Consider the following 21,800-nt stretch of genomic DNA (forward strand, 5'->3'; position numbering starts at 1 on the left):
CTTTTTAGAAGGAAGTTCTTTTTTTTTGGAAAGTCTAAAACACATTTTTTAGGCACCAAGTACCTATATTGCTTTAGTGTTTGATACTTAATGTTAACATATTTAAGCTTCATTAGATTGAAATGGTAGGACGCATATTTTACAGTTGCACTGAACAGAAGACAGGAGGCAGAGCTGGAGGTAGTTTTTTGTTTTCCTACAGTATGAACGCATCACACGTCAACGTGCAGTGACGTCGTCATCGGGCCGACAGGAACTTCGGTTCCTCTTTTTTCCTTCGACGGTTCCTTTTAAAAATAGTCCTCCACGGAGCTTGTGAGACGGGAGATGAATTCATGGTTTTTTCTGTCGAAGAATAAATAAATGTAACGGGTGTAGTCGGCTGCCATGGCGGAGCAGAGCCGTGTTTAGGTAACCGGTTTATACAGAGACTGATAGCATATGTTTAACGTCACTGGTTTGTTAAATGTGTTCTGTTAGTCAAACAGTTGGTAAAGGAACCGGTGTAGCTAACGGAAAACGATAAGCTGTTAGTAAATTGTACTGCTTTGGTGATTTTATTCGCCTAATAATCCAGATAATCTGTTTTTGTGCAACAGTTTTTGTTTATGTAACGGGGAGATGAGCCAGTTAGTTAACGTTGCTGTCTTTACAAAGGCCTGAATGGAGGAGCGGAGGCTGCCAAAATACAAAGCGTTGAGTGGGATGTAAATGCACAGCAATATGCCTGGTATAGGATAACTCCTACAGTGTGCTCATTATTTGTGGACTGATGTGGACTAGAGTAATTCCTGGTGTTCTTGATATGACTGGGCTAATAATGGTTAGCCACGTAAATAGCTTCAGATTGTTAGCAACATACAAACTGTGACAAGAAACTAGTAGCGTGCAAAGTTGATTCTGCTACTGTAGAAATGATTTTCATTTCATTCATTAATCGAACTGTTGATTCCTTGAGTCATCTACCGGTTTTAGTAGGTAGGTATTAGTCTGGAAAATGGCAGGAAACAGACCGGATTATTAGTACAGTCTCTACTCACGTGCGAATATTTTTGTGGTCTTTTCACCTGCATTCAGCTTTAAAATAAGCTGCAGAAGATGGTTTAACACTACTAAGCAATTTCGTCTTCCCTCCTCCCTTCAGGGGGAAAAGTGCAACAACTCTGCAAAGGATCCTACTCAGACTGCAGACACCATGAGGTGACAACTGTGACATCTTGAACTTTAGCAGACGTGGACTTATGGCAAGGTAATTAACTGATACCAGACTTGGTCTGGGAGTGGTTGACATCTGGGCTTCATTTGTGCACTGTAACACTGCCTTATTGGAATCCTGGCCATGTTTCACTTTTTTTATTATGTTTTTGTTGTTGTGATCTTCCTCTACAGGATCACTTTGTCCTGTCTACCAGCTTCTTGGTACTGCAGCGTTACCCTGCTGTCTCTGGGCTGTGCCCCCAGGCAGAGGGTTTTGCTGCTACTGATTATCCTAATCACCTCTGCCCTCTTTCTGCTTGGGATGTACCAGAGGCAGCTGTGGGGTTCCCAGCGAGGCCCCAGGACTCGAGTCAACAAGTGAGCGAATACCAGAGATGAGAAATGAAATACTTAGCTGAAGAATTAGCAGGACAATTTAGAACAAATACTGTATGTGTGGTCTTCACTAAGGCACAGAGTATAGTTCTCCTCCTTTACACATTGTTCATTGTTCTCCCTGACACAATTCGAGGCATGTAAGCACTCAGTGTTAGCCACCAGTTGTTTTCAGACAGAACATTTTAGAGCTGGGGCATTGTTTGGTAAAGTCAAGATGTTCAATGTAGATAAGTAAGAGACCACAATAGTGTCAAATAGTAGATTTTTTTTTTACTCACCAATGTCCCTCAGTATTTATAAAAAGCTCCACCAGGCTGTGTTTGACAAGTTAATGATGAAAAAAACAGCTATTACAACCTCCGAATCTACTAGGTTTAGCTGAGCCGAGTATCATCCGTCAGGCAGCTGGAGCCAAGGTGTGTTAGAGCATCATTTCCAACAAAGTTGAACAAAACACAAAGATATATTAATGTAGTTTGTCAAAGTTCACTGCCAGCGTTCTGGAGAGTATTATTTTCAGTGCGAGACAAGTTTGCATGGTGTTTTTGGTATTTCGATATTTTTTTTTTAAACGCCAACTAACGTCTGCAGGAGAATGGGAAGTAGAGAGAGATAGAAATGAACAGTGCTTAGAAAAATAAACATAAAAGGATAAAAACAGTATGGTAGAAGAAGTTATTCCGAGAGGTGTTTTTAATGTGTGGGTGTGTATATCTTTGTACTGAATAACACAGATGAATAGGAAATCTTGTAAAAGAATTGCAACAATATTGGTCTGTTGTATTACAGTTTTTGAGCCAAAAGCGGAGAGAAAAAGACAAAGAATTAAATGCAAGGGCTGACTGATTCAATTTCTTCCCATAAATGTTCCTAGTATGGTTTTCCTTACCAACATTTTAAAAGTTACACTAGGATATAAGCTATAGAAATAAGACTTTTTATATAGTTCAACTATGTTAACCATGCACCTTGTTCCATCCCCATACAGCAAAAACATTATTCTTTCCATTTATTTTATGATAATAACTGGACAATCGTTGTTAAACAGAGCAAGCTGATAAACCAGCTTTGTGAGACCAACTGTCAATGTTTATTTGAGGCCCTACAGCTCAAAATCACTCTGCTAGTGAGAGTGATTGCAGGTGCTTTCTTCAGGGACTGATAGCTATTCATAGATGATTTGTATGAGTTGGAGTTTTATTTGCAAATCCTTGATAACAGATTCTGTCTCTATCAGAGTGAATGTTTTGTTTGACTATAAAGTAGATATGAACTAAAGGAAGAAAAGTGCTGTGGATGTTTCTTAACATTTCATGTGTAGATTAAGATGTGATTCCCACTGACCTACAGTCGTTTCAGGCGCTTTATAGCTGCTGTTTGCTCGAAGACTAAATGCAGAGCTTCGTGCGTAATGATAGAAATTTGTGTGGGTGTCACCAGAATGAATCAAACCTGTGCCTCTGACTGTCAGGAACCTGCTCACAATCACATTTGTTTCAGTAGAAAGGTGGGAAAGTGTAACATCCATGAATAACAACATAAACACGTCAGAAATACAATAATTTTTAAATAAGGTGGATCACTATTTTGGTAAAATGTTTCTCGGCTGTTTGTGAGATTACTTAGCTACTCTTTATTCAGGTACAGTACATAAGCATTAAAACTGTGCAAAAGTATATTTCTCTTCTCATACTGTGTTTGTCTTCTTTCAGATACCTCTCCATTGCAGAGACTATGGAGGCCACTGATGTCCTCAACCCCACTCTAAATTATGGGATTGTGGTGGATTGTGGCAGCAGCGGTTCTCGGGTCTTCGTGTACTACTGGCCCCCCCACAACGGGAACCCCCACACCCTTCTTGACATCAAGCAGATGAGGGACCATAATCACAAACCGGTTGTCAAGAAGATCAAACCTGGTGAGAAATGAGAGCTAACTGCTGAACACTCTGGATGCCAGTATGAGGATCTTTTAAAGTGAAAGACGGAACGTGTGTGTGTGTGTAAGGGAGAGGATGCAACGTGCATTGAAATTACAAGGAGGAGAAACATTCTTCCAAAGAGTAGCACTAGTATTTCTGATGATAGTTACATAGTGGTGAGGATCATTCCGTCCTCGTGTCCTTGTTTTATCTCAGCAACAGCGGGCAGATTAGATACACTGGGTTTGTAGGTTAAAGGCCACGTGGTAATTTGAACACTAGGTTGTCACATGCTACAGTAAAAACTCATACACTTAGGTTTCTCCACAGGAAAACTATTACACTGATTAATGAGATGTTATTATCTCGTTAAGAATCAAATTTAATTTGTTTTTGTTACTTACATGTACATTTGTCAAGTTGTCTGAGTTGAAGCCCAACCAAAAACTAGGCTGACTAAAATTAAACTCACTCTATGAGCCTCAACTAATCACATGTACGCTGGTTTCGGCACATTCATCAGCTGATAATTAATGAGGAAGACGTACAAAAGATGCTTCAGATCCACCTTACATAGATTGGCCATAGAAATGTTTCTTAAAAACAGAGCTTCAGTCAACATATTGTCATTTTATGTAATTTCAAATATCAGTATCAGCTTAAAGATCCAGCAGCAGCCAGGCTCTACTTTTCACAAGACTGCTTTTAGTTACTGTGCAAATGTTCTAACAACAGATTATAATTATTATCTTGGGAACATTTATGTTCTATTATGGGTAATTTCTAATGATGTTCTGTGCTGATTTATTTCTAATTACCCATAATTGTGCATTTTTACTAAACCTGCCTTCGGGAGCAAATGTAAAACATGTTGTTCCCTTTTGCTCAAATATTTGCTTGCTGAAACATGTATAAAACAGGTATCTCCACTCTGGCGAAGACACCTACGCAGGCCAGTGACTACCTCCATCCTTTGCTCAGCTTTGCTGCTGCTCATGTCCCAAGGAGCAAACACAAAGAGACACCGCTCTACATCCTCTGCACTGCTGGCATGAGGCTACTGCCAGAGAGGTAGAGGGATGGGAGGTCATAGTGCAGCATTTATCAGTATTGTACAATACAAATTGTTTTTGTCACGGGTTGAACAAAAGAAATTTGTAAAGACATTAGAAGGGGAGGTGTTAATGTTCACTGGAGTGGATAGTTTTACCAAAAAAATTCTTTCTTTTATTTTTCTGTAGCCAGCAGGCGGCCATCTTGGAGGACCTGGTCACTGATGTTCCCCTAGACTTTGATTTTCTGTTTTCCCGTTCACATGCAGAGGTTATCTCTGGAAAACAGGAAGGTGAGGGGACACGGTTACTAACACACTATTAATTGCTGGAACTTATTTGTTTGTATGTTTAGGGAATTAGGCGAATGCGGCATAAATCTGGCATTTCTAACCACTGCCTGTCTGTTTTGTGTTTCTCCCTGTAATGGTTGCTTCTGACTCTGCTCAACCCTGAAAGGGGTCTATGCATGGATTGGCATTAACTTTGTGCTGCACCGCTTTGATCACCCTGAGGAGGGTAAGTGTGAATGTTAAACAAGATCTACCACATGTGAAATTCTCTTTTAAACAAGAGAAAAATAAAGTAATATGTTTATTATATGAGTGTATTTAGAGTTATTGTTTTCCAACATTTAACCAGTAATAAAATCCAAACTTTAAAGAATTATATTAATTGGATGTTCTCAGAGTTGATGTTGATGTCTCACAGTTGATTTGACAACAGGGTCTCAGAACCAGCAGCCAATAAGCAGGCGGCGCACCATGGGCATCATGGATATGGGTGGAGCTTCACTGCAGATCGCCTATGAGGTGCCCAGTGCTATCACGTTTAACTCACCACAGGAGGTAAGGAAGTACAGTCCCACATCTGTTACTGCAGGAGCAAACGTGTTCAGTACAAACACTGAAACTGAGCTAAGAAATGAGGAAAAATAACACTTCAATGATTAGTCATCTATCAAAGTTGTTTCTGATTAACTTAAATCTCATGATGGACCAATTGTTCTTGCTGCATTACTGACACTAAACAGCCCTTTTTGATGTTGAGCCCTTGTGTTAGCTGGTCAGCCTAAAACCTCAGTGTCTGTTTTCTAGGAGGAGGCAGGGAAGAGCGTGCTCGCTGAGTTTAATCTGGGCTGTGATGTCGAGCACACACAACATGTGTATCGGGTCTATGTCACCACCTTCCTCGGCTTTGGGGGAAACATGGCCAGGCAGCGCTACGAGGACCAGCTGCTCAATAACACACTCTCAAAGAACAAGTGAGACACTTCACACTCATGTGCTGTAATGATGTAATGTTTTTTTTTATTTATTTATTGCAGTTCCTTATGTAACTTAATATTAAGACCATGGACTCTTGCCAGTATTATTGCTGGAGGTCTAAATCAGGACCACACTTTACTGATCAGGATTCACATTTTTGATCGAAAGGGTTTTCATCTGCACTATTCTGCTTTACTTCCATCAAGATTTTCCTGCTTCCAATATAGTGAGAAAATCAAGCCTGCAGCTGTGTTTGTAAAAATAGCTCCTTCCTCCTGCTTGGTATTAAAAAAATAAAAAGAGAGAGAGAAATGCATATTTTCTGTGAAATCCAACCAGGTGGTAGATGATGTTAAACATAGTTTACATGCCACTTGGTACTTGGCAATCTGTTGTTTCAGGCAATTACTGTAATTTCCAAATGAATATGGCAATTAAATCTTTTAAATGAAGTGTTGAGCTATAGTAGATAATCATATTTATTTTTGGATAATTGAAATCCAATTAAGACAACAGATTGTCTATAAATGTTTGTGATGGTTGTGGCCTAAAATGCCTGATTTCGTGACCGTTTTTGATAAAAATGATGATGCATTTCGCATTGTTTTGTGACGTTTTAATTTGCAGGACTTGCAGAATTCACTGGGGTTTGGGTGAATTCATTGCTGCAATAGCAACATAGCAAATTCTTACAGCGACTAGAAACAGTTTGGTGTCTGTTTATTCAGGTTTCTGACCACACAGACAGGCCTGAGCAATGATAAACCATACCTGGACCCCTGTCTGCCAGTCGGAATGTCGGACATACTTGCGCGGGACAACCACACGTTGTACCTGAGGGGCCAGGGTGACTGGACCCGATGTCGGGATGCTGTACGACCCTTCCTGGGCCTGCACAATGGCACAATGTCACCAGGGGGTGTCTACCAGGTACGACTCATTCCAAACATCCTGTTTTAAAAAAGCTAATCCATATTCATTCTAAACCTTTGTAATGACAAAGTCATTAGAAATGATCTTTCAGACTCATTACGGCACACAGCGTGTTCTGTAAAGTTTATTCGTGTAATATGTTTTTATTGATATAAAAATAAATAAATGTATCAAGAGCTACTCATAACCAAAGAGTGACATTTTGGACTCAAACCTTCATTTTTGTTAGCGGCCTCACAAAGCAGTAATGTTCTTCTCTAGGCTCCCATCAACTTCAGTAACAGCGAGTTCTACGGTTTCTCCGAGTTTTATTACTGTATGGAGGATGTGCTGAGGATAGGAGGACAGTACGACAGTGAGAAATACTCCCAAGCTGCTAGGGTAACCGCACACGCCACCCTTACACGAGCAATGTGACTGTACTGGTTGTTGTTGGTTGATTAAAAGTTTACGGGTGTTTATTGGGGCTCATCTACCAGGAGTACTGCTCCACCAAGTGGTCAACACTGAAACAGCGTCTGGACAGCAAGCTTTTCTCTGAGCAGGCTGACATCAACAGGCTCAAGTAAGTTATTCTCTCCTTTTATTCTGAATATCCAGGATATCATTCAGTGGTCATAGTCGGGGTTTTTTTTCACCAACTACCTAGTCCTTGTGTTATTCACTTCTTCTCTGCTGTCCCCTGAAAAGAGACATTTTCCCGACTTCCCGAAACAATAAATCATTCTAAAAGAAATTATGTAACTGCTATGGCAGATTGTCATTACGAAGGCGACTTGATTTAAATCGTTGGTGGTGTAACACAAACTCAGTAAAGCATGTTAACAGATTCTCCACAAGGAGGAGCTTTTTAGTCACCATCACACTAGTTCTACACTTGTCAAGTAGCAAAAGCAGTTAAGACCTGCCGATGTTAAGAGTGTCACCAGCCCCACACCGAGAAACGTTTTGTGCACGTGTTGTTTAGGTTGGTATTCAGTTTATCTCATGGCTGTAAAGATGTAAGCATAAAAAGTTATGAAAAACAAAATAACAGCTGCCAGAAGTTGTTTCTTTCCCTTCTTGTTAAAGCTGCACACTGAAATGCCTCCTTCTGCAGGTGTGAAGTTCCTGTGGGAGATGCTGGTTGAACTGAAACTGTATTTCTGAAACTGCTGGAGTTGCAGCTTTGCATCAGACTAAATCACTGTTTATTTGAAGGCATTTACACAGTAACCACCGCTTCATTTATTATTTATTTATTAACCCAGGTATCAGTGCTTCAAGTCGGCCTGGATGTTCGAGGTGTTGCACTCTGGTTTCCGTTTTCCTGCAGGCTACCAGAGTCTGAAAACAGCCCAGCTGGTTTATGACAAAGAGGTCCAGTGGACTCTGGGTGCTATTCTGTTCAAAACCCGCTTCCTGCCACTCAGGTAAGCTAGACACTGTAACTCTCATCAAGTAAGTAATGCTTTCAACAGGGATTTTCACATTATAGCTGTTTTTATTTCTTTTGTGCAATCCCAGTGTGAAATGTAAATATGCAGATATGCAGAAGTTCATAACCTTTTTTTTTTTTTTTTTTTTTGCAAGCTGTTCATGTCTTCCTCTGCCCCTTTGTGTTACTCCAGGGACCTGCAGCAGGAAACGTTGCGGCAGAGCCACCCCAGCTGGCTGCGCTCTTCCTTTGTCTACAACCACCACCTGTTCTCACTCTGCATCCTGGTTGTGGTGCTGGCCATCCTGCTCTACATCCTTCGCCTGCGAAGGATCCACCAGCGGGAACAGAGGCAGGCCGAGTCCCTGAATCTCCTCTGGGCTGAGGAGGGAGAGGCCCTCCTCCCCTGAGAAATACATCCGTGTTGGGAGATTCCAGACTGACAACCTGCAGGTCTTTGTGTTCATGACATATTTCACTTACTGTAACCGAACCACAAAACCAAAATTAAGTATGAGAGTATGTGTCACAGATAAGGAACCTGGGAATCATTCACCAGCCAAGGGTGTGATTTGTTTGTGTCCAGTGAGGATATATGGGAAGACTCAAGCTTTTATTGCACAGGAAAACATCACAGTGCAGAGGCAATTTAATGAGCCTGGAAATCAGACTCCTCTGTATCTTCTTTGATCATGCAGCTTTAAACACACAACAACAATCAAAGACTCCTCCGCATTCACATCGTATGACAATTCAGGACAAAATTTAGGGTGCAGAGTGACGGTAAAGCCACTTACATGTCTACATCACTTGTTAAGTGCCAAGTTGGATTTATCAATCTTATCAAAGTCTTAATTCAGACTGTTTACAAGTTAGACAACTAGTAATTCCAGTTTCTCCGATATCACATGAACCCAGCATTAGATAACATGCATGTTCATGTTGCCATGTTAGCTTGATGGGAAAAGTGTAGCCATGCTAATGTTAGCATTCAATTTAAAGAGGCCATATTATGCACAATTCTGGGTGTATTATTATTATTATTATTATTAATATTATAGGCCTCTACTGAAATGGTTTTGGATGATTTGGAGTATTTATTTATTTTTTACTTTGTATTTATAATGGGCCTTTATGCAGCACCTCTTCTTCTGCCCTGTCTAAAATAGTTTGTTTCTTCTTCAGATACTTGGTGGAAAAACTGGAAGACTACTGAGCCAAAACAATGACAGTATAACACTTGACAACTGTATATTTTTCCAACCTTACCTGAGACTTTTGTATCTGACCCGGGTAACAAGATCAAACATTATATTCCCTCCTGCAAAGACAACATAGAAGAAGCTCTCACATATCGAGGAACTGGTTTTCGTTTTGCCCAAAATCCTAGTGATGAAATAGCACAACTTTATTCAATCACCATCCAGCAGTTGAGTTGTTCTCATGTTCACACCCTCAAAACTGATTAAGCATCACACTTCAGCGTGAGGTGATATCACACCAGGCTTTTTTCCCTCAGAGTTAGTGTTTCATCTACACCTCTATCCTTCCCGGTGGGTTGATTTCCTCCAAAGCAATCCTGCGGACCAATGACTTCGGGTGCAGGACTCTTGCCTGTGATTGCACTTTGATACTTGAATGTCACTGTTGCCCTGCTAAGCCTGCCGTACTGCACAGATGTTTATTGAAACAATAACTGAGTCAAAAAGCATTTTAGCTTAAGTCGGAGAGATCTGATCAGTGTTTAGATGAAGGAATGGGGAGAAAAAAAGAGACCATGGAGCTCTGATTTAAGCAGATGTCATAAAATTTTTAAATGCAATAACTCCATGAAAGGGACGAAACTTGTCAATCCCGTGGACCTAGATGGATGCTGGGACATCTCAATATGAGTGAAACATTTAATACAGATTTAAAATGAACTATAAAGGGGAACAATAAGCCTAACCCCGATTAAAAAGGGGTCTGTTTTCTTGAGTTTCCATGACGATGCAAATATGCATCTGAGAAGCACCTGCTGAAACTTCCTGAGAAGTTGAATAATGCCTCAATCCCACAGTGGGATAATATTTGTGATTAGTTTTGGACACAGGTGTGGAGCATGATTAATCAAATTAAATAATGAGTCCTTTTGTTTATAAAAAAAAAAAGCTATTTTGTAAAATGTGCTGTGGTGTTAATGTGACTCTGGAAGGAAGGTCGGTGGCTCAATGGGTACGGCATTTGGTTGGGATGCAAAAGGTCACACGTTCAAATCCCCTCCAGGTGTGGACCCGCCCATCCACCAAGGTTGTTGGTCCCGAGCCCGGATAAAATGGGATTGGGATTGGAGCAGGAAGGGCATCTGGTGTTTTAAAAAAAAAAAACTCATGCTAAATCAACGTGGAGAACACGTTGAGCTGTGGAGACCCCTGAAGGGGGAAGCTGTTGATCCTTGTGTTAACGAAACTCTGAGAGCTTTCCGACTTCTAACAATATGATTCCACTAAATCACTAAATATGCTATATATGTTCTCCACACACTTTTCTGTTCATCCTCGCAGACGACGTCTGACTCTTCTTTGTAATGCTGCCAGTGTGTGTTTGTAACCTTTGTCTCATCTGTACTTCAAGTTTAATTCTCCGCTCCTGAAACTGACATGGCAGCTAAAAATCTAATATTTTAGTGCTGACATTTTCAGATTTCAGATTTCATCTACAGTTGATTAAATTACTCAGTGAATCAATAACTCAAAACCTCCTTCTGATTCATCGTAATGTGGCTTTCAGGATTTCTGTTGCTCCGCCGATTTGTAAACTCTTAACAAAGGACCAATATTTGAGTGCGTCTTTCCAGACCTGGGAATCGTGCAATGAATAATAATAATTCATTTTCTGAAGGGAACACTTGACCTAATGTTTTTTATGTGTTTGTTTTAGGTAACTTGAAAATTCATGTGTATATAGAAACATTCCAGTCCAATAAATAAATGTTTTGTAATGAATTCAGTTTGGACTTTTGTGTTGTGACAACATACTGCAGACAGAAAATGGTAACGGTTGCACATTCACGCAAGGTTTAAGCCCCTCGGTTCTGTCTTACAGAAGAACTGCAGCATTTACATCTCAGGAAATCAACTGGTTCCACCAATAAGATTATAAGCTCCTAGGTATTTTGGAAATTTCCGCTTTTGAGCTTTTTTTTTTTTTTTTAATGTAAAAAAAAAATATATATATTTTTAAAATAATCAGTAATATGTAGTGGTTGGATTAATTCCCTCTGATTTTACCATTTCAGCATCCCCAAGGTCAGTTACTTTTAGGAAAAACTGCACACGCTGACATTTATGGATTATCTACAGTAACAGCAACATTGACTCAGAATAGACAAGTGGCTGCTGAATTTTTAAAAGGTAACATTTCAATGCTGCGAGCACTACCTCAGAAAACTCTGTGTCTTTGTATCGCAGTGAAAGCAGAAATCCCTGAACAGAATCTCAAAATGTGCAAACAAAGACAAGCATTCAAATGGTTTGATAGAGCTGGAGCTTCAGAGCACCAACAAACAAGAATTAAAAGCTCCGAAAATACTTTGGTTTGATGAAGAAAGTGTGTACATCAAACACAGCCTGCTCAAAGTTTGCCAAACAGGATTTAAAGCACAATGAAAGCATGAAGACAAAGGTTCTTCCCATCAGGCCAAAGAATCTAACACCACAATGAGAACCTGGCCAAATCCAGGTGTCAAAACTTGAGGATTTGCCAAAGAATATTCAAACTGCTGCCTACAAAGAGGCTTCGATACAGTACTGAAAAGGCTTTGAACAGTCAGTCTTTGCTTTTTATTAACATTTAGTCATTCAACAAAAACACAAGTAGGGCACAGACACAAACATGAGCATCTTTAAGATCAGTGCGTTGACCAAAGAAACATGTGGATGGAGGAACTGGGGAGGAACTAACCCAGCGATTAGTGGAAACCTGCTCCACCTCCTGAGCCACAGCAAACATGTTTTCATAGAAACGTGTTTAGTGCAGGTTAAGAGAAAAATCATAGCGACTCAAAGTGTGTAAAAAGTGAGCGTGACCCCTTTCTTGTTATAAACATATCCAAAACTTTATATATTTTATCATAATAGAATTTCGTAGCAGTTGCAACCAGGGAGATTATCACTGCAACGGATGGATTATTACTTCTTATGTTTGACTAAAAATGGTAGATGCGTCACATACTTGACATTTCTGACACTGAACAAACAATAAATAAACACACACTTGGCCTATCAATATACAGTTTATCAAAATGTTTCGTAATTTTAAAACATTTTCCAAAGGTGCCACCATATTTTGAGCATGTGCCCAGTTTTGTCACCCCAATGAGTAAAACTCCTGTTTCACTGAAAAAAAGTACACTTTCAGTGTTTTTGACCCCAATAACTACTACTACACAACATGAAAGGAAAGGTTTCCACTCTATAAGGCAACACTCAGGGATAAAACGCCCAAAGAACTGGGGGAGGGGCCTGAAGGCAGTCTGGCACCTCTCCACATGAACCAGAAAGAGTTGGATCCTGTTGTGAGAATCTCTGCCAGCCTGTAACTCAGTCATTGTCACAACATGTTCAAATTTACTGCAAGCAGTCACTGCCTTCATTGTTTCGGAGTTAAAGCCACTTAGCTCAGTGATGCTGTGCCCGTGTGACCTGGTGGTGGTGCTGTGCAGCACTTCTCAACGGATGATCCCACAAACCTGTTTATGTGCACGACTGAAGAGCAGCAACACCTTAACGGCGCCGGCGCCTCGCTGCTGAACAGTTAACACTGCAGACGTTGCAGGAGACAATTAACAAGCAAAAACGCTGATTTCAGTTTCACCTTAATTCCAGGAATAATTTTGTTAAAGCCACATAAACTCCTCACTCTTAAACACACGCACTTTGAATTAAAGGAACAGTCCAATTTTTATTTTAAAAATATACTTTAATACAACAGCTGCATATAAATATTAAAATATACATTATACAGGTGTACAGTACACTCACACACAACCAAAAACAAAAAATATTAGGCTTCTATTTGTACGGCACTTCTTGTAATTTTTTTGTTTCATTTTTTTGTACTATTTTCTTAAAGGTTACTTACTGACAAAGGATTTGTACATAAAGATGTGTTAATGTGTTAACAGGTCCAAAGTATTACTGCAGTATTATGATTACTGAAGGACAGACAGAAGAGGGAACGGAAAAAGAGGGTTGCTGTACAGTATATGACATGGCATTGTGGAATGTTTAGTCTCTTGGTTTTTTCTTTCTTCACATCATCCAACGTGTTTTCAGACTGATTAAAGAACCAGCAGGGTCGTAATTATTCAGTCTTTTTTTTGGGGGGGGGGACACTTCCTCCCTATTTATTTCTAATAAGACATCATGTTTTTGTCCTTTTCCTGCTCACATCCACGTCCGGCCTTGGATCTCGACAGCAACGACTGACTTGGTTTTGGCTAAAGCCACGTGGTGCAGTTCAGCTGCATCTCATTTATCATCATTACATTCATGACAGAGAGCTAATCGCATCTGTGTTTCAAATCTCTGGCCATATTTCAAAAACGCAAGGCCAATTAGCCTCTTACCACCAGCAGGATGAGAGCACCATGTGGAACTCCCACAGACTGCTAGTACTGGGAAGATACTGTAAGCGTGCAGTGAATGTTTGGACACGAAAATAAAAAAAAACAAAGCTTAAAAAAAATGTTGCACATAATCCCCTCGTCACAAACTGCACTTCATATACTTTGGTTTTTCTAGGAAAGAAATTAAATATAGCATATTGATTGGTGACTTTTGCATGTGCTTGAAGGCGGATGTTGTTGCCTTTGGACAGCGCAGGCTTCTAGTTTCCGGTCTTTGTGCTAAGCTAAGCTAAGCGGCTGCTTTATGTTCGAAGCTGCAAGAGGAGAAGCAAGTCAATAAATCCTTCATTACTTTTATTTCAAATTCATTTTAAGGATTATTTTCTAGATGTTTTAGATTTAATTTATATAAAATTTTGAATTATTGGAAAATGTATTTAAAAAAATTTAAATTCTGCAGCTTTGAATTGCAAATTCTGCAGCTTTTTTTGATTCATTATGAATAGCTCTATCAGCACTTTGATCAGATTTGACCGACAGTGTCAGAACAGCCCAAAAAACGCCATCATATTTTGACTTTAATGCTCTTAAATTGAGTGGAGTTGGGGACAGAGCCACCAAACACCTTCCAACCAGTATGAAGAGCAGCACAGACAAAACACAAAAACATGTCACACGTAAAACAACAAAACTGTGACAAAACTTTGTCAGAAAGTGGTGTGTATGTGTAGGATGTCATCACTCAGGGCAGGAAGTTGATTCTGAAACTTGGCCAGAGATCAATCTATGAGATAAAAGCAGATGCTCAGCTCAGAGACTTGAATGTTAGGACGAGACATGAGACACAATTTGGAGCTTGCCTCAGACAGCTCCCCAAGAAACCTCCATGTGGACCTGCAGGTCTGAAGTGCGAACCCCTTCAATCTGCCACCTTTTCAGATGGAGGTTTCCAGGTCAGTGACACGGAAGACTGGGGCATCAAGATGCAGGACAGTACAGCAGGCGGCAACGACTGAAGCCTCCTCTACAGATGTCGGCGTGCGACAGGAGGAGGGGGCAGTGGAGGGGCTAAAAAGGTTTCAGATAAACTTCCACCGAGACCTCGGCTAAGCGCCGTGTCCCCTCTGCCTGTAGGCCCTCCGCCTTTGAAACCTGAGGAGCCCGAGTGTCTCCGACAAAGCGAGCGCTGGAGCAGAGTGGGGACGAGCAGCTGGAGGTCGACCGCCTCCCACCAGTGTAGGTTTACTGATGGGTCTATTCAACCCACCGGTCAATAACGCCTGGTCCAAAAGCCGTCTGTCACTTAAAAGAGGGAGACCGAGGGACTTAGTGTTTTTGAATACCGGGATCTCAAGCTAAACATGGTGCCAGCATTGGCACAAACGGACAGAAAAGCCTCCCCCAACACTGAGAGGTGCACTTATAACACAATTATGTGATATGTCAGCAACGGTACAGAACGTCAGAGAAATAGTAACAAACATCCATCACAATTTAGTGCATAACTAAGAGATTCCATTCATGATACAAAAATGGAGAAAAAGAAACCTTTTTGCTTTTGAAACGACTGAATAAGAAAATAACTGATTCATTTTCTGCCTTGTCTTTGTCGCAGTTCAAATATTCACTGGACAAATCCTTCCGCTGTCACATTTCCATGAGCAGTAACAGGTGTTCTCCTGCATATTAGACACAAGTTTGTCATCTATTTATTTTCGGCCTGGTAAGAGAAACTTTACGGACGTCATCATTCAGTTCAATCCTTATGAGATATTAAATTCATATCTAATGTTAACAGACACTGACATACATTAATCACAGACCCTCCAGGATTTTGTGACGTTGCTACTGCAAAATTTAACCGCATCTTTATTGGTGAAGCAGACCGGCCGAGGAGAGCTTGCTAACGCTGCACGATGATAATTTCTTAAGATAAAAATCTCCACACAAAAGCAAATTATGGATCCATTTATGAGGAGACAAAATATTTCCAACTTCTGTGATGTTGTTATTAATGTGTGGACATCAGGGAGCTTCTAATACTATGCTTACTACTACTATCCCAAACACCTGGGAGAGGTGGGATGTAAACTAAAGAACAGCTAAAACGTGAAGACATCAGATGAGACAAATCACAGTGACAGAGGCTGATGGACGTCTTGTTAGCGGACATCAAGTTGGCTTTGATTTTTAATGAATTGGACTTTTTTTTTCTTGCAATTTTCACTTGCTCCTGCAATTTCACTGCAAAAAGAAACGTGTAAAATTATTGTAACACGCATCACAATTTTATTTTTGAGAAGTTGCCATGAAATAATTTTGGCATTTTAGACCCGAAGTCTGGCAAATCCTGAAGGGACTGATATAAGAATTCCATGCTCCAAAACCAAGAGATGATCGAGCAAAGCAGACACGGTGCAAAAGGAAAACGGGCTGCAAGTGGGACACTGTGTTCATGCACCTGGTCGATGGCTACGGAGAAGCCAGAACACAACACAGTCCAGTATAAAAGAAAGTAGGTCCTCAAACACGAGGAGACCAGCACAGAAAATGTTACAAGGTTTGATTTAGATGAATAAAAACTTACTTCCTCATAAAAAACTACTCTCTAAGGAGCTGAATCTGAACCGTGTCCCCTCATCAGCCGAGCTGGACAGAAAATCTTTATTTTTAAAACCAAACACAGACAAGTTTTAGGCCTGTTTACTTCTGTCTCTGGCAGATGGTGACATTGTGCAGGAAGTAGCTCAGATAAGAATCTGCCAGTTTCTGCAAAGTCACTGTCCATATTCGGTCTGAGTTGGCCACGTTTACAAGCTCACAGCATCCGATCTGTATTTTTAAAATCCTGTTCTGCGGTTGACCCTGGACGAGCTCACGCTGTCATGGCCGCTGTCATGAAAGCAGCTACAGAAATGTGACCAAACAGCAGACATCCACCCACAACCCCCTCCCATCTGTCTCCTGCTACAAGTACACACAAACAGAAACTTTATGGGAAACGGATTCTGGAATGCGAGCAAAGACAGGTGGCAGTGCCAGCAGTGACCACTCCTCCTTAAAGCCTCACAATTAAAAGGGACAAAATGACATTTAAATTCGAGCTCACCAGTGGCGTAAAGGCTGGCGTTGTGTCACGTTTTTTAATTTTGGCTTTTGGCGTATTCAGTATACAATTAAATAAATAAATAAAAACCAAACATAATTGAAAGTAAAGCGTATTTAGCTTTTAGCAGCTAAGATGTTACGATGCGTTGACTACAGCCCAGTGCAACAACAGTGAAAACACCTGCGATCGCAGCAACAGCAGTGAGCACAATTGTGACGTCCTATTAGTGCTAATTGTGGGGGAATATAAATACACACAAACACCTGAACGCTTGAGCAGCATCTAATGCAAGCTGATTGTGAGACTTCACAAAGATATACAAAGGGCACACAAGCTGAAAATCTGTTGCAACATACCAACATCCATACGAGCAATAACAGAAGCTGCAGTGACCGTTTGAAACAATGATGTCACGCATGACTGTTGTTACACAACGTTGCCATGAGAAACAGACGGCCGAGTGCTTCAGTTATCATCTGTTTCAGAGACTAACCAGACAGTGTGAAGGACACTGCAAGCCAGCTGCTACAGACAAAAGGGCACAAAACAGAGATTAAAGGCGGAGGTCGCAGTGCGCTGATGTGGGGGAGATGACATTAAATGTATGGTGCAATGTGAACCAGAATCTGAATGAAAAGGTGAGTCCCAGCTTCAGGACGCTTGGCAGGCATAACCCCGCAATCTCTCAAACAGTTCAATTAGTCAGTATATTTCATTGTTCTCCGTTTTTATCGAGCAAATTAAATGGACAGGATTTGTAATTAACATTTAAGTGACCAGGGGTGAACTCATCATCAACTCAGCGGATGTGACGGATGGATTTTTGACATATCCTGTTTTTCTGGACATTTCTTTTTGTTTGTTGTTGCACAAGGGCATGTGAGGGCAGCTGCTGCCAACAGGCGATCCCGTGACTCTGCTGGCAGCCTCCAGAGAAACGGGGAGGAGGGGGGAGGGCACTTCCCAGCAGCAGAACGAGTGCAAAGTGCACCCTCAGCCAAAAGGGCTGAAACTCGTCTTTTACTGGCCTCAGTGTCTTTGTTCTAGATCATCACCCATGTCTGTAAGATGATCAAACACGACGAACCAGGCCTGGTTTTGTTAGTGATGTTCACGAAGCCTCAGTGACATCAGAGCCTCCTGCTGTGTCTTTCCTTCCAAAGCCACAGACTATCAGTGTTTGGCATCAGAGCTTAAGAGCTCTGTTCAGCAGCCCCAGAACAACAGAAGTCCTGTGTTTACAGTACGGTTCTGTGCTCATACAACCATGAGCCACATTTCTGAGAAAATAAAACAGAAACTAAAACGCGGGGCAACGCTATGCCGGCCTGGGTTCATGGATTCACAGCTTTGAAAATGGCCATGAGCGGGACCTCCAGGAGGTGAACAGTTTAAAATTAACTGCTTCTCCTCCGGTTGGGACAGGAAATGGAGTTTCAGTAGGAGGGAACAGTGTGTTACAGAACAGCAGCTTTGGAGCACAGCCCACACAAGAGCTGGTCAAGGTCGAAAAACAAAGGGAATCGCTTTGCTCACAGCCACGCCTCTACTTATATTTCCCAGAGATCATGTTCACAGAAACCGGTGCCAGCTGTGCTCTCATGTATAGGTTTAATCTGACAGGAAAATATTTTGATTGGCTTATTTGGCTGAGTGTGTGACAGTACCCCCACACAAGCCTGCGGTATCGTGTTTGTCTTCTGGATAAAGTCAAGTGAGGCCAAGCTGGCAGCAGTAGTAATGTTACCTTTTACCTTAGAATGGGGTTTAAGGTCAGGCATAATAACACAGGTCCCTGTGGCTCTGAGCTCCAGGCACTTCAGAAAGGCGTCATTATGCAAACAACTGCCCATTACAACGTACTCGCAGGCCAAAACCCAGTCAGCAGTTACCGCCTGATGCCGCCGCTCAGGCTTGCATTGTTTTTTATTTTAGTCATTAACACACAGTAGCACCATGCTGAAACAAATCGAGACCACCGGTTGGTCACAAAGCGCAGAGTGCCCACGACAAGTCTCCCATCTGATACACGTCTTCAGAAAAAGGTGTCAAGAGTCTCTTTTTCTTGTTAGGAGGACTTGAAGCCCTCTTCAAAGGTGCTTAGTTGCCCTTACCACAGTGCAATTCAAAGAATCATTGACTTTTTTTCGTGTCCAACACACATTGGACAAGTTGGTCTACAGCTTCAAGACCACAGACAAAAGGCAGATCTCAAAACTCTCAAGACTGAGTCCCACTGCGTGGGCTGTGGGCAATGTCAAATAACAACAAAATAACAATAATTAAAAAACTAATTTAACTTATTTGCTTTCTAGTTCTACGAGTGTTTTTCTCTATTTGTCATTGCAATTCAGGAAGGTGCGCTACATAATAAAGTCAGGGGCTGAGGAGAGGGCTTGGGGAAGGCATTGAGGACACTCCCCTCCTGTGGGTAAAAATAAAGCCACTGCAGATAAGCTAATGGAGCACCAGGCTGCAGAGCTAAAGGGCTGACCACACGACGACCCGCCAGTCACACCGCGGTCCCTCAGATCCATGATCCTAGTGCAGTTATCCGAAGGGAATTACAGTGCATTCAGTAATGTGGGTAAACATGACAACAACCAAAACTTTTCAGTCACTCCATCCCCTCACGTCCCAAAGCAAAATGATGTGTTGATGGTTGGCAGCATCTGAAGCAGTGAGAGGTTTTGGTGTCCAAGTGATTCAGCAGTTCTCTTTGGTCAGCTGGAGTTAAGGTGCAGTTCTCCCTTTCACTTGCTTTTGACGGGGTGAAACAGGTTGTAAAAGAGAAGGCATGGGGGGGAGGGGGGGTGGGGTCGTTAAAGCTCCAAGGATTTTTTTTTAACAGCTGGTCTGGTATCAGGACTCCATTGCTGTGTCACAACACTTACTGACATTTCAGAAACTGTAGCAATCTGATTGGTATGCAGTGCTTCTACAGGAGCCCGGCCAAAAAGAAAAAAGTAAGAAATAAAGAAAAACCCCACATACACACCAATTTCTTTGTTTCCAGGCCTGGGCTCCACCCACTTCCTTATTTTAGCACTTCCTCTATCCTCAAATGCCCCCTCGCCCTCGGCTCACTACCGGTCCCCTGCCGAAAACTACGACCATCTACAAAACAGTGCAATGTCTATTCATAGGCACAATGGGATACAAATACCACACAGAGAGGGAGAGAGGGACACTATACACACTCACACAGTATATTACATGTCCAACACACACACGCAGACACACACACACTCACACACAGACAGAACACAGAATACAGAGACGTCAGCAGCAGCTCCGGTCTGGTGGTTGTGGTGCAGCCTGTAGAGACTAAGCGTTGAAGTCGGCTGCTGTTTGGAGAGGCCTAGGAGCAGGGTGGCAATTTGCTCCCATGTTTGTTAAGGCTTCTCCTTCCTCCTCTTCGGATTCCCAGCCTCTCTAAGCTCTGCTTCACCTCTCTGCTCTTGCTTTTACAACGTGAGTGCTGGAGGCAGTGAAGACAGGCTTGCGTGGGTCAGGTTGGTGCAGCTGGGGACGGGAGGGGAGTGGAGGGGGAGGAGTGGGGAGGGGAGAGGGAGGGGGAGGGGTGGAAGAGGGAGAAAGGAGGAGGAGTAGATGGAGGGGCACCGGGTGGATGGGTTTACCCAGCAGCCTCATCTCCTCCATGTGAGGGCTCTTTGCACTGGTGCTGACCACCTGCGCTGGCCGCCAAAATCCTCTGCACAAAGTCTTTGGTTCGCCCGGCGACTAAAGGACCTGAAGGTGTGACGGAGGTAAAGTTTGTTATGCGAGCTAACATTGTTAGCATGGATAGCAATCATTTTCCAGGTGCACGTACACAATCTTAGTAAAGTCTCTCAAAACAGTGTGTGTGTGTTTCTCACCGCTGGACTCTCGGAGGATGTCTTCCAGACGTTGGGTCATCCCTCGTTCGTCTGTGTCCTCTTCCTCGCTACTCTCCACCCGCCGTCTGATCACCTCCTTAATCCGCAGCAGAGCCCCCAACAGGTTTTCTTTGCAGCAAACAAAAGAATCAAATCTTTTATTCACATCTCAGAAAGGAGAATTTGTTTCTGCAGGTCAAAGAGGTGAAGCTAGAATCAATCAATCACTGATCGGCAGTTTCATCTTCTTCCTGCAACCAACCACAAACTACATGCAGAGTTGTGTATTTATTCAAATCTTTTAGCGATTGAACTAAAGCATTGTTAAAATACTTTTAGTGACTAATAATATTAATTCAAATATTAAAATTAACACATTAATACAGTAATATTTTGACAAAAAAAAACAAAACTTTAAACAATGTTGGCTCCAGCCACTTACTTAAAAATTAAGACCACATTTTTAAAAACATCTGGTGCTTCACCGGATGGAAAAAAGATGGTTTAAAGACTTAAAGAGCAAGTGGAAAGAAAAAATTAAAGAAAAAAAATGTCCACAACAGTCAAGAAGAAACTAAAAGTAGTGAAAGTGAAAAAAAAACAACAATGACCTAAAAGTCAGATAAACAGGGTTTTGACTGGAAAGGAGTTTAAAATTAGGTGGGTGAAAGTGAAAGAGCAGAACTTTACTTTCCTAATTACCACAATTATTACTGCTCCAGTGGAGCTGCTCAGTCAAAAACACGTCAGACTGAAATGTGCGATGGTTAAAAACACCAGTGTGTCTCTGAAAATGTAGCATTTGTTGTTCTGCTAATATTTCTCAAATTTAATGATATCAAGCAGATTTTTTCTTCGGTAAACATCAGCAACTTTCTCACACACGAGCTGAAGCATTAAGTTGTTTTTGAAGAATTATCTGCCACTGTTTTGATTAAGTCATTTTTCCAGATAAAAGCCTGCAACAATCATTGCTTCCATTTATTATGACTAGACACAAACCAAAGCCACAGTA

General features: G+C 41.5%; 2 protein-coding genes across 17 annotated transcripts in view; one reads left to right on the top strand and one right to left on the bottom strand.

The window, feature by feature from the left end:
- The first annotated feature begins 224 nt into the window (after positions 1-224).
- Positions 225-11,176, top strand: LOC137124080 (ectonucleoside triphosphate diphosphohydrolase 7-like). 3 transcript variants are annotated; one of them, XM_067498729.1, is made up of 15 exons: positions 225-411; positions 1,145-1,249; positions 1,390-1,575; positions 3,309-3,514; positions 4,438-4,588; positions 4,759-4,862; positions 5,029-5,088; positions 5,281-5,417; positions 5,667-5,833; positions 6,566-6,767; positions 7,032-7,151; positions 7,250-7,335; positions 8,021-8,182; positions 8,381-8,640; positions 9,373-11,176. In XM_067498729.1, exons 2-14 carry the CDS (start codon positions 1,242-1,244, stop codon positions 8,595-8,597), a joined length of 1,806 nt encoding a protein of 601 aa, XP_067354830.1. In that variant the 5' UTR covers positions 225-411; positions 1,145-1,241; the 3' UTR covers positions 8,598-8,640; positions 9,373-11,176. The 3 variants fall into 3 exon arrangements, with proteins under 3 accessions (XP_067354830.1, XP_067354829.1, XP_067354832.1); XM_067498728.1 differs by having other exon boundaries at positions 8,381-11,176; XM_067498731.1 differs by having other exon boundaries at positions 226-411; positions 5,296-5,417; positions 8,381-11,176.
- Positions 11,177-13,125: 1,949 nt separating this feature from the next.
- LOC137124568 (CREB3 regulatory factor-like) overlaps positions 13,126-21,800 on the bottom strand; it is a 35,036-nt gene continuing 26,361 nt past the window's right edge. For all 14 annotated transcript variants that reach the window (XM_067499655.1, XM_067499646.1, XM_067499648.1 and 11 more), the window contains exons 9-10: positions 20,786-20,914; positions 13,126-20,657 (exon numbers count right to left, since the gene is read on the bottom strand). In XM_067499655.1, the coding sequence (XP_067355756.1) occupies positions 20,542-20,657; positions 20,786-20,914 (245 nt within the window). In that variant the 3' untranslated portion in view covers positions 13,126-20,541. The remainder of the gene's footprint in view (positions 20,658-20,785; positions 20,915-21,800) is intronic.

This window comes from Channa argus, chromosome 3 (assembly GCF_033026475.1).
Source record: "Channa argus isolate prfri chromosome 3, Channa argus male v1.0, whole genome shotgun sequence".
NCBI lineage: Eukaryota > Metazoa > Chordata > Actinopteri > Anabantiformes > Channidae > Channa > Channa argus.

What these genes read in the sequence shown, in the direction of transcription:
- LOC137124080 (XM_067498728.1), top strand. An exon ending in CCCAGGACTCGAGTCAACAA is followed by an intron (nt 1,576 to 3,308) that starts GTGAGCGAATAC and finishes GTCTTCTTTCAG; the next exon opens with ATACCTCTCCATTGCAGAGA. An exon ending in GCTGACATCAACAGGCTCAA is followed by an intron (nt 7,336 to 8,020) that starts GTAAGTTATTCT and finishes TTATTAACCCAG; the next exon opens with GTATCAGTGCTTCAAGTCGG.